Source organism: Topomyia yanbarensis, chromosome 1 (assembly GCF_030247195.1).
Source record: "Topomyia yanbarensis strain Yona2022 chromosome 1, ASM3024719v1, whole genome shotgun sequence".
In the NCBI taxonomy this organism is placed as follows: domain Eukaryota; kingdom Metazoa; phylum Arthropoda; class Insecta; order Diptera; family Culicidae; genus Topomyia; species Topomyia yanbarensis.
The window spans coordinates 438491-451749 of NC_080670.1; the positions used below are offsets into that span (position 1 = coordinate 438491).

The following is a 13259-nucleotide window of genomic DNA, read 5'->3' on the forward strand; positions in this document are numbered from 1 at the left end:
GCTGTTGACAGTAAATAACGATGAAATTTTGGTGGTCCCAAGTAGGGTATCTATTTTCGGTGAAGTGTGCGTTAACGACGCATAATAGGTGATTAGCCATTCCGCATCATAACTGTTGTGGAAGGTCAACCAGATTTCAAATAGCTACAGCTAGAGCCTGATTTCTCGCTAAAAGATGGCCGCGGAAATTGAGCCATTCTAGCTCACATCTTCGAATGTAGCAAAAATCTCGACACCCGCGTAGGTTTTGCTTTAATTAGGCAATAAAATGTGTCGCTGTACGGGAAAGTAAAATGTACCACTGTCTGTCTCAAGAGAAGCGCTGGTCATGAATCTCTCCCATCGCGACCAAGATAATCACGGTCCGGTCGCCAGAGTATGCGACCATAAACTAGGAGAAATAATTGAATTGATTAGCACCGGCAGAGGAGAAAAAGTGCACAACGCTGCGTGGATGCTGGACCTCGAAACAATTTCTTCAATCGAATTAATGAACTTCTTGGATCGGTCAGTGTGTGCTGGAAAACGACTTTTTTGCCCGGTGGCAGTCGTCGCTTGTTCAATATATAAATCAAGTCTTTAATTGCACATTCCCTCAATTAGTTGGACGGTTTGGTAGCGTTGTTCTGCGATTGGTATCAACTGCAAATATTTTGCAGCAACGCATTTTGTCTGTAGGAATGTCCTTTTAAATGCAACTGTATTGTTGTTAAGTTCATTTCACCTCAAACAAAATATCATAAAACATGTATAGTCTACCGCAAATACACGACGGTCTTAGACTAACTGATAAAGAAATTAATTCCCATGGAAATGGAAATCCTGCATAGCATAGCGTCGAGTGTGTTAACCCTGGGAGCGACCTTAATTTATTCTACACGCGGTGTCTTCGTGCAGCAGAAGGAAGCTAAGCGCGCTGTGATGCGTTGGAATAAAATTTAATGAAATTGATTTTTTTTTCTCGAGCCATTTCTGGTTCTCTTTCCCGTGTCTAGGTCTGTGCAAGACGTGACTCAAAAGTAAATAACAACTGTCACTGGACTGACTCCGAAGAACCAGTAAAGGGAGGACAAAACCGCGCGGGATCATAACTCATGTCATGAGCCCTGCCTGAATCCCGGCGAGTAGGAAAAGATTCTCTTCTGCATTCAAATGCAGTCAACCGCGCAACTAACCAGACCTGGCTGAGGTGGTAAGATTGCATCTTCTTTTTCGAAACGTTTTCAAGTGTGCGCGAGGTCGTAAAATAGAAGATGCGGCACAATTGCTCTCCGCAAAGGTGTCTCGCAGCTAAAGATCCGCAAGCTGTGGTTTCCAAGAAGCGGAGAAAAAAATCCAGTTCCTTCATTTCATTTGGAATTCAAATCTTCCGACAAACACAGACACTAGCGAATCCCTGTCGGATGCTGCGTCAGATTCAGCCCATCACAATCAGCATAAATTTCCCTCTCATGCTTCCATGACTGAAACCAGAAAAAAATCTAACAGCAGAGTGAGGAGTTGCCATATGCTGGCCTTTCCAGAATAAGGAGAACATGTTTTCCATTCATTCCATTATCGAATTAGGAGCATTGCTTTTCTCCCTCCTCGGACGCCACAGCCTCTTGAGTAGGGGCATAGCAGCATAAATCAGTGCATATGTCAAAGTAAAAGAAAAGTTACAATGTTGGTGTGCGAAACGAGTTTTCATCTTTTGGTCGCGCCATCAACCAACTGCTGCTGCGTCAGGAGAATAACTTCAAGCTTGTGACGGTGAATGAAAAAAATCGGACCATAATGGTAGCACGAGGTAGAGAAAAAACATGGCGGCAGATTGATTTTTGTTTGATGGGATATCACCTGGGCGAAATTACTTGCTGTCAGGTAGGTTATCTTCACTATCTCAAACATTTGGAATTGAGGTTGTTAGTCAAAGTTTTCCGTACATAATGTATCCTAGAGTTCCCATAGAAACATGCAGTGATGATATATGTAATAATCCAACTTACCTGAGAAATCGCCGCACACTACTCGGTCGAAGGGATTACTCATCCAATCTGCAGAAAAATAGAATCATATTAGATTTATATGGTTATAATACATTGTACATAAAAATTGCAACAATTTAAGTATAAGAACACTTATGTTAATAAACATGATTACATTCAGGTCACACCTTCTTATTTAAATTTAACGATCTGTTTACACACACTAGAGTCCAACCAACATATTTGCATGTTCTACACATATATACTGCAAATGTAAAGGTTATCAAATAACAAAAATGACAAGCAAAGAATCAGGCTAAAATTGTAATATAGGACACCATTTTCACTCTCTTTTTCCTTATCCGCTCTACTTTGTTCGTTTTCTGCCAAACACAAATTTGTAGGGTGTGATTTATTATTTCATCTGCTATATCCCTAAGCTTTCAGAGTGCGCAGAACTAATCCACCAGCCGAAGAAAATCTCTCCCCCACCAGGTTGAATTAAAATTCCAGATGAACCCACTTCTGTTACGCACTTAAGTGGATTAAAGCTATACTGCGGCTCAATTCCTGCCCTCCGCTTTGTCTTTCCCAAACCATTATCGTCATTGGCAATCGCCTTAATCATTGCAATAACGATCAACGAAAGAAATAAGTTCGTTTTCAATTTGAATTTTTCTCGTTTTTCAACGAAACCGATTCGATCTGGGGGCCAGAGCCAAGTTCCCGTGCTGTTCGAAAGGGAGAAGCCAAAAAAGAGGGAGCAAAAAAAACAGAGAAAACAAAATCACCCATAAAATTCAAGTTGTTTCAATCAGCCAAATGAATACGACGTCGCAATTCACTCGTTGCTTTGCATTTTCTGCTAAAATTTAGATTTTTTGCTTTCGATGCTGAACTTTGAGATGTGGCAATTAGAAGTCGATGTGTGCAATGGATTAAATAAATGGTTGATGAGCTAGAATTTCATTATATGCGCCATTTGCGTTACCGATCTAGGCTGCTGCTGAACTAACTTCATAAATTTTTTGAAAATTGAACATCTAAGTTCTAAGAATGGCAACTAGTTTCGACCAAGCTACGACTAGCACATGCATATGTTGTTTATTGCATTGAAATGTATTTTTTTTATTCTAACGTAGATTGCAATAATCAGCACAATAGCCAAAAGTGCAAAAAAAATTATGCTATTATTGAGTTTTCATCACAAAAAAAATCTAAAATGAACACACCCATTATTTGGCATAAAAATATGATTTTCACTTTGATATCCATTTATATGTATTGCAAATGGTCACATTGGAGGTCAAACTTCCTCTAGGATGGATCCTTAATACACCCAAAAAATAGCATTGTCAACAAAATATTTCTTCAACATCATATAATCACTGTTGATAATTTATAAACATTATTTAATGAAAAACCAAGAAATTACTCAATTAAAAATTGTGTTGGGTAATTTCTGCATAAGAAAAACACATCCATATTTTGGTTATATAATTTGGTCACCAAATAGAACCTTAGAATTTCTTACCGAAAAATTCCTCATTTCTTTATATTTGATTTTAATTGAGTGATCTCATTATCAAAAGGGGTCATATTTTTTTTTTGCTGAAACTGACTCGTTTGGGTGTTTTAAGAATCCACCATGGAGGAAGTTTGATCACCATTATGAACATTTATGATGCATATCGATGGGTGTTGATGTAAAATTTATGTTTTTATGCGCATTAATGGGTATTTTTGTTGAAGTTTTTTTGGGATGAAAACTAAAAAATATTGTAAAAATGGACATTTTTGGCAATTTTTACTATTGTGCTGATTATTACCAACTAAGTTAGCACCAAAAAAAGTTTAAATAAATATAACTCAATACAATAAACAACAAATACAACTTTTTTGACATATTTTATCAAAAACTAAACTTTGCTAGTGATCCCGGTAGGAATTTTAAAGGAAAAAATATGTTAAATTTCTTATTTTTGCTATATTTTCAAAATCCGGTTGGGATATAGTCGAACGAAAAGAAATTGGAACACTCTTTTTCTATCTCACAAAAATCAATAAGAATAGATTAAGTCCATTCAACCTCATCTTTCGTCATGGTCTGGATATATGTGACAACTTCATTCAACTTTCGAGAACATCTACGTGAAGCTGATTGCGTTTTTAAACTCGAATCGCTCTATGATCGATCTAATGCTTCCAAAATCCATATAAAAATGACAGGACAGTTTCGAACGAACCTAGAGTGACTCGGTTTCAGAAACAAAATCATTTTGCTTCCTATCAATTGTCGTACACCAGCCGAATGAAAATCTCCTAAAGGTTTTCTATCAAACAGGACCTTTGGCACAAAAGACACTTTTTGTCGATGAGCTATTGTCAATTTTTCTAGGGCCTGCTTAGGTCTGACCAGAATTTTTGGTTGTTTTGTGAAATGAAATAATGTCCGTCGCAATAAGTGATATTTACCATGCTTGCAACAACGTCAGTTGCCATTTATCGAGCAGTTCAATGGAAAACTACTACTTTAACAGGATTTGGCTTGAAATCACTGTTTTGAGAGCACACTGGTAATGTATGAGGGTGATTCAGAGCATTTGGTTTTCAAGAATATGACACCACTGACTTCCCTGAACTAGGTCCGATAAAAATAAGACCATGATGAAGTGAGCACTAATCATGCGCTTATAAATTACGAAGTGCGGAAACGTCGAGAATTTCCGAGTCTCTCCAGCGAATGCGTTCCAGTACCAGTACTTTGTATATGTCAGCCACTTCACTGATAAAGCAATGATGTGGTTATTACTATTACTACTGCGAGCCATTTTGAAAAGATAAGGTTATCGGTATATTATCGGAGGCCAAAGGGAAGTTGAACAACAGAGCATAAATACTGTAAGAGGTGGACGCGGTTGGGGGACTGTGGATAATACTCTCACATAACTAGTTTTTGCACAAACCTATTAAATTCAATAGGAATTCCCAAGCCACTATTTGAATGATTTGAACCATGAAGTAGCCATCTGAAAATTGGTAATAATAGAACATACAAATTTTAAAAATCATTAAGTTTTTATATCACTGATTTGAGGAATTTTTAGTAAAAACTTCTAATGTTCTACTGGATTTTTACAATTATTTCCAAATACTAGCGGGATCCTTAACATTGTTGTCTCTATGTACAGAACTTTTACAGGTTTATTAGCTATTCATTGCGAATAGTTTTTTTTTATTTCGATTATAGAGGTTTTAACCTTAAGGTCATTCGCCTCTTCGGGTTAGAAAAATCTCTTATAAAAAATTTCTAACCATATGTGTGGGGTCGGGACTCGAACCCAGGTTCGCTGCGTACAAGTCAATCGATTTACTAACTACGCTACACCCACCCCCAGGAATAGATTCTTTTACGCCTATTCTTTACCTTATTACAACGAATTGAACTATTATATGTACGTTCACTACGGCATTTCGAAAAATATTCATTTTCAAATTCTCATATACCAGCCTTTCCGTCAAATTGCAACAAATGTCAAAATAACTTCAATTGAGAACTATCGTCAAAAATTGTCCAAAATGCTGTGAAACTTTGCATCTGAGCTTCTTTAACATTTACCACAATATGAAGGAGAACATTTGAGAATAAAAAAAAACCATAATACCATTTAATATTAAGTAATTATTATAGCAATGGGGATATTGACTACATAAGAAACGGTACTTCATTTGAAGAAACGATAAAAAAAATTGTTGTACAATATTCGATACAATTAAATATTAGCAAAAATCCCGATAGCCGGTTCTCCGAATTACAAGTTGCTTATGTTACAAATATAGGATTATCGAATTAATAAAACCATCCTATAATGCTTAAAGTTGACCTCGGCAACCAGCCGATCAGAGCAGTCAGTGCATGATAGCACACTTAGCAATCTTAGTAATAAATAGACGTCTTCCGTGATAAATGTGGAGATATAGAGGACTCCTTGGTACTTAGTGGCAACATATGAATGTCTGGCGTTCAAAGGAGGATACCCAACATTTTTCTTTTTTATAGGTACCGTTAAAAAACTTCCGCCTTCCCAAATTTACTATTTTCTTTTTTTTTTTTGAAACGAAAGCATTATTTTATTATAAATAAAAAAGAGAATATTTTCCTTCTGTATGAAACACGCTTCGCATTTGAATACCGTAAAATAGTAGCGGATAGTCAAAATGCTTTGGGTAAAATGATCTTGCGGCCTATCAAAAAATGTACAACACCTTCAAAGTTCATCTACCAACAACTTTATCGAAGACCCCATCTTTCTATCTAGTTTTATTAAAAAGTTTATTGAAGAAATTTGCGACAATTAGTGACATGGGAGGAATCAATTTTTTACATGACATCATTATGAATGGTTCCTTCAAGGTATATTTACACAATGTTCTATAAAACTGTGAAAAAATTAATTTGAATTAACGTCTCCGATGAAACAATATGGCAATCTCGAATAGATCCTTCGTTATGATTTTTAAAATCAAACTAGATGAGATGGTGTTTAAGAAATTGGGTTCTTTTAATTATATTGGAAGGTATTAGTTTCGCGTAAATATACACTATTTGCCAAAATTTGGGAGTTGCTTTCAGGATGCTATAACTCAAAATCCTGCTTATTTGAAAAGAGACACTCTTCAGCAAAGTTGTTTTAAAGGCCAAAGGGATTCGGTAGGTGATCGGCTTGGATCAGAATTTTATCAAAAACCCCAAAAATCATTGTTTTGCGAATATTTATTTTATTTTTCTCCAAGTTTGAAAAAAATTATCTCCAAATTTTACAATAATTGGATGAAAAATGAATTTTTAACATGTCTTTGAAGTCAGTCAAGGATTTCTATTGAATTAAATTCATATAATTTTTTCATACTTTTGAACTTCAAATGGCTATATCCCAAGAGCTACAAGGCTGACTGTAGTTGTTTTGAGTTTTTTGCAAAGAAGAATGATTGTTTTAAGCTATAGGATTAAGCTTTCCATGCAGAAATCATCTATGTTCGTTCTGCATCAAAACAAGTCAATTGAGAAATTGAATGTTACATCAGTAATTTACAATTCCTTACAATTTTTGATATATCCTCCAAAGGGTCATTTATCATGGATCTGACTCAAAATTTAGTGTAGTTTGAAGATATATGGGCCTCATCTTACGCATTTTTACCCAAATAACTCATATGCATGTTTTTGAAAATACTACTATGACGACGCCCTGTAGCTCATAAATCTTTCTACAAATTAGTTACCAAAACAACTTCATATTGCTGAAAAATTAGTGATTTTTACTAGTTTTGGAAACTATTTCTGCTCTCAGATGTGATTGGCTACTATTATTAACGAGCATATTAACCCTTCAACAACAACAGTTTCCATAAAAATAATCGAGAAAAAGAATAATGGGATTTAAAAACTGATAGCTGAAATAGTTTCAGTGCCCCAAAATTAGTTAAAAACCCAATGTTTAGCCATATAAACCAATTTTTAAAATTTTGTCACAACTGTGCATGGGGAGGTGTCACTGCGCTACGTGGCGCTAGTGTGCATATAAAGTTGAGCATTTCAACTTGTTTTATCGCGTTTCTTTAAAGGCCTACATAGTTCGTCTGTTTAGCAAAGTTGTTCAAAAGGAAATCTCCGTGTAGATGATAATCATTTTAGCTCGGTACGCTGCTACGACATGGCACTAGTGTATATGTGTAATAAAGCATTTTGACTTTTTTCAATCAAGTGATTACCTAGAAAATTTGTTGCTTTAGATGATTTCATAACAAAGCGAATTCTGTCGGATAGTGATTAGTTTAATTTCACCACGAAGCGCTAGTGTACTTTTGACATGTGGAACTTTTGAACAGTGTTTCAAAAATCACTGCTATCAGATTCCATGTGAAAGACCTCGCGCAGCAGAGAATGCTGGTCAATGTCAAGATATATTATAAATAAAAATAGTTATATTTTTGATAACACCAGAAATAATAGCCTTAAATGTCATAAAAAATTTACATGAACACTACCATAATGTCTTTCTACTTTCCTTCGCTGAAGACACGAGTTTAACTAGATAGTTTTAGTTCTAAAATGCATTGTTTCACATATACACAAATGATAAAGATTGAAATAAAAATTATTGTCATCCACGTGACTGTGTCCTGATAAACAACTTTACAGAAATGCCACGCCTTGCCAGCAATATGACGTTGGATTATAAACAACTTCGCTGAAAACGCCGATTTTCGTCAATTTATAGGCCAATTCAAAATTCATCATTTCGTACGTATGTACACTAGCGCCTCGTAGTGAAAATTCCGAATCAAACATATATTATCTACACGATCTTGTACTTTAATACAACTTCGCTGAGGGTGCGAGTTTTCTAGAAAATCAGGATCGCCAGGTAAAACAATTCCAATGATTTGTATTTTTTCCCATATGCACAAGAGCCACTTGTTGATAGAGTTCTGAATTAAAATGATTGTCATGTGCATAGGCATGACATTTTGAATGATTTTTCTAGAGACCTTCTTGTTAGGATCCATCCATAGCAGAGGCGCATTAATACATACACGTATGTATACACACAGCTGTGTCAATTCGTCTAATACGTCTAACTTCATTTGAAACCGTTATATAATATGTTAAAAAATCCCGCGCTGCATTGGACAATATTTTCAATGTCTTACCCCCAATTCCTATAGCAAAGAGATGTTCTAAAGAATTTCAAAAGCACTTGATCAACTTAAAATGACACCAATCATTGAAGTCATATTATCGTGAAGTATTCAGAAAATTCAGAATTTTAGAAGATACTGTTCATTGATGTTCGATATTTTCATCAACTTAGATCATAAACTCAGTGCTGAAAATATTTATAACACTAAATTCGTCTAAAATGTTCAGCGTTATTTTTGGCACGAAAACTAACTTTCTTCCCTTCTGCCGAACACGAACTACCGACAACAAGCATCGAGTACACCTAGGTATCCCTGCTGGGTAGCATTTTTTGCACCTTTAGCCCGTTCTGTTCATGTTACTGACACGGTGCGTTACGCAATGCTGCCATGGCCGTGTCGCACTGGTGAAGCAAAGGATGACAAACCCGCACAGCTGGTTTCAACTCGAAGGGTTGTGATCTTTGAAAGGCTTATCTGTGTGTACTTTGATTTTCAGGCCATGACTCCTGGTGGGCGCTTTCTAATTTTCTGTGCAGCTAGTTAGTGCCAGCTGAGTATTAGCTGACCTTGTAAGAGAGAAAGTCTGAAGGCGTTGAAAAAGGGTTTGCTATATGTCACGTGTTGGCTAGCAGAGAGAAATGCTCAAGGTCGGCGAAATTCATAACGACTTGGTGAATATGGTCTAAGACAAGATATACTTGCCCAATTTCAAATGGGTCGTCCGATTGATAAACAATTCCATTTGAACAAACCGAAGAAAACACTTCTACACGTTAATATACGTTACATGCTAGAAAGAGTCAAGATAAAGTAATGGCTCAGATTTGTTTTAGAACACCACAACACTTGCAATCTACACCAAACAAAACCAGTCGGGTTTTAACTAACAGTTGAAAACGTTTTGCGATAAAACTTCTTTAAAATGTATATGAACCAGTCGAAGTAATTCGAGCACTACCCGCGTACAATCATGTATTGTTTGTATAACATTGAAAAATCCCGCGGCAAACTAGAGAAGGAAGTTATGATCGGTAACACGACTCAGCTATAACCATTTTCTGGTTGTGCTCGAGCGATCAGAACATTTATGCAAATAGCAGAAATGCGGCTATTAAGCAATTGTTACATACTTCAGGCGCGGATAATTTCAATAAAAGCTATGTTTTATGGATTGGCCAGCTAAATGACTGAAGAAAGCCGATGGGAAATGGGGAGTAGGTAGCTAAAACATAAATGCAACCTTTTTCCGCCGCTCGTAACCGCGCAATTCCATTTGAAATACCCACAAATTATCCTCAAAAGTTGCAATTATGCATTTGCTTTCCTGACATCTAACGTCACTTCAATGGCCAACAACGTGTTGCCAAGTCCGGTGTACGGTGTTGTACTGAAGTCAGTGTTGGGCCATTAGCTGCCATCAAAATAATTGTTATTGCGCTCAACCGACCGTCAGCTAGGCACATTGTACGCGCAATTATAACAAAATTAAGGCGATAATTTTAACGTGCTGTTTTTCGAATTTTTGCTTCGCCACTGTAGCCACTCATTCAGTCGGCAGATTTGAAAATTTGGATCGATCACAACTCGAAAACACGCGCGGCTATCAACAATCACAAATCTGCCATTAATTTTCATATAAAACCACTTCGCTTTGTTTTGTGTTGAGTCGGTTGTGCATGCTTGCGAGGCTGACGCCGAGAGGATATTGACATTTGTTCGCTCGTAGACTGACGAGCGCGTCAAAATCTGCACCATTTTAAATGCCTGCAAATGGCCACTTAAAACAGTCGTTCAATATTTTGAATGGCCCCATTCTAACCAACTCAAATGTGTTATTAAAATGTGTCACTATGAGATCCACGCGAGAACGTCTGTGAGTTTAGCCGCTGCAGAAAATCAACTGAGTCGTACTTTCGGTGGTATTAATTAGGTGGTACGTTAATTTTTCGCCAATCGTGTACGCTACAAAAAGGTGCGAGTCACAACTGGTGAATGAAAGGGTCAGTTTTATGGTACGATTTTCATGATTTAGCAAAGATATTGCCAATTACATTCAGTCACGTCAGAGGCCAACTAAATCTTCATTCATGAGTAGACATGTGACGAAGCACCATTCGATTTTGTCGTTCAATAAAATAGTCTACTTTTACGTGCTCATTCGGAAAATTCCAACGGATCATTAAAATGATAAATATAGCATTTTTTCCTGCACGAGCATTCCCATCACTATAAATTGACATTGAGTAATAGATGTTATGTCTCGTATGTCATTTGCGAATAGCCTTAGTATAGCAGATGCGTTGAATTTAATGTGGTAACATTCAGCAAAAATATTATTCTCTCCTTATTTTAACTCAAGATAAACATACTTTTCACCATCGCAGGAGGGTACTTGAAAAGTCAACCGCGAAAAAAAAATCCATTCAGCTTTTTGTTACAATGTTAGAGTCGCTTAAGGGAAACTAAATCGTTAAAGCGGTTAAGAATTTGATACCGTCCAGCCCATTTGAATAAACACGAAACCCTTTTGCACCCTATTGATGTGAATAATACAGATAGCCGTAGCAATACCACAAATGGAATACTGAGTAGTCCCAAACATTTGCTTATCTTATCTCTCTGGTTGTAGTATCTTAGATGGAGCTACGAACAGTTTTGAAAGGGTAATTTCTCCCAATCCGTAGTTGCTAGGGTAACCTGGACCTAAAATCAATATGAACAGTTCGCCTACGTTTCGTACTGGATCAAATGGCTTCTTTGTTCTCGACACTCCCCATTGCAGTATCGCTGGACGGGGAAGAGAAATTAATGAAAGTTTAAATAAATGGCTTCAGCTTTCCCTTAATTTCAGAAAAACAAAAAGGTTCAATTTCTTGGCTACATTGCCACTTTACCATCTTCATCTTGTTTTTTGGTCTTGAATAGAATCCTTTTTCCATCAGATGCCGTTAAGCTTTGCCGAAATTAAAATCAAAATCTCCATAAATATGGGAATTAAAGTTCTCTTCTGTTCGCTGCTGCTGTTGCTGGGAGGTAAAATTTAGGAAATAAATTTGAATAAATTAGACTTAACTTTCAATCTTTCTGGCACGGTGCCTCTTCCTGAAACTGTCTAAAAATGTTCCAATTTTAGATTCTGCAAAGGGGACCAGAGATACAGCACAGTTGGGGTGAATCGTTTGGCGTGGATACGTGAACGGAATAAAACATGATCAAAGGTACCAAGAGCGCATGTAATATTCAACACATCCCTCTCGAAGCATATACACAATATGATAATGTAACCACCCCTGCGCTCAGCGGCGAGGGCGAAGCTCTCACTTTGCAGTCGTTATCACCCCATCCTGGACTGAAACGGTCTCACCCCTCGATATACTTGGCGTCTTCGATGAAGAAAAATTAGAAATGCGCATAATTTATTACTTCAACTTGTTTTTTCTCCTATAAGCGAACAATTCACCATTTTGTAAACCAATGCAATTTAATTTTTATTAATGCCAATATTCATGTTAGAGACCGAACACCATATACCAATTGATGTTAGAAAATGAATAAAAGGTAATTTCGAATGAACTAAGATCAAATACGAGACACTAACCTGTACTGGCAAATTTCTGTAACGCGGACTGGGATGCTGCAGCCGAAACAAACAGGGGCGAATTGCATGTATGGAAAGAGATAAAAAGTTCGTTTAGAATAAAAGTATTTGATTGAAAGAATGTTTAGAGCTACAATTGAACTATGAAAAAACAGACTAAATTACTAAAATAAGCAAAAACTTTCTGATAATACCATGCAATTTGTTCAGCTCAGCAGAGTAACATGTTTTACTTTTGAAGTTCAGAGTTCCTGTTAATTACATTGATATCATCGATTGCAACTGGTGTAACGATTATAAAATTTTTATTTTCAATTTTTCGGATTCATTACATTATATATTTGAAATCATTTCGCCTTATACCAGTACCGATGACAGTTCGCTATAAACGCAGAGAGCGAAAATCTAAAACTACAACAAAATAGTTATTTCGGTTGCAGCTGTCTTGTAAACAAGCTGGTATAACGAAACAAAGAACCATTATTTCTATTCATGTTGTGAGACTCGTGCAGATCGGGATGAGTGAAATAAAGTAATTCAACACATTAGTTTTGGGTTGGCTCTCTTTTCATTCCATAGTGTGGAAATCGTCTCTATTTAGTTTCATCATGTAAGAAATGTCATCTTAATAACTTTCGTTTGTAAAGAATATGTGTAAGACTTGATTAAGATATTCAGAAGAAAATTAAATCGTGATTGATAAACCAAAACAATTTTCTACTAAACTTTCTTCAACATGTGCTAAGCGCTAAAGTCGAATTTAATACCATTATTTTTCGAAATCCGTTTAACACAATAAAAAATCTATCACTGCCATCATTGGAACAATAGTAAGTAAATAGTTGCATAAATTTTGTATAAAATCCTCATTCTTCATAAGATTGCAGTGGTAAAGGATGTTCTCCTAAAAATCTGTCTATAAGGCTGATTTAACAAATAAAAAACTTATAATTTGGACTTTGCCATTATTGACAATGATGTCCCTGAAC

The 13259-nt window shown here is 36.3% G+C and overlaps 1 protein-coding gene across 7 annotated transcripts in view; it reads right to left on the reverse strand.

Annotated features, from left to right (window-relative positions):
• Positions 1-13259, reverse strand: part of LOC131676511 (homeobox protein abdominal-A homolog) — a 39482-nt gene that overhangs the window by 17623 nt on the left and 8600 nt on the right. For 4 of the 7 annotated variants that reach the window (XM_058955582.1, XM_058955581.1, XM_058955586.1 and 1 more), the window contains exons 4-5: positions 12271-12306; positions 1989-2036 (exon numbers count right to left, since the gene is read on the reverse strand). In XM_058955582.1, the coding sequence (XP_058811565.1) occupies positions 1989-2036; positions 12271-12306 (84 nt within the window). The remainder of the gene's footprint in view (positions 1-1988; positions 2037-12270; positions 12307-13259) is intronic. The other 3 variants (XM_058955585.1, XM_058955583.1, XM_058955587.1) reach the window with 1 other exon arrangement.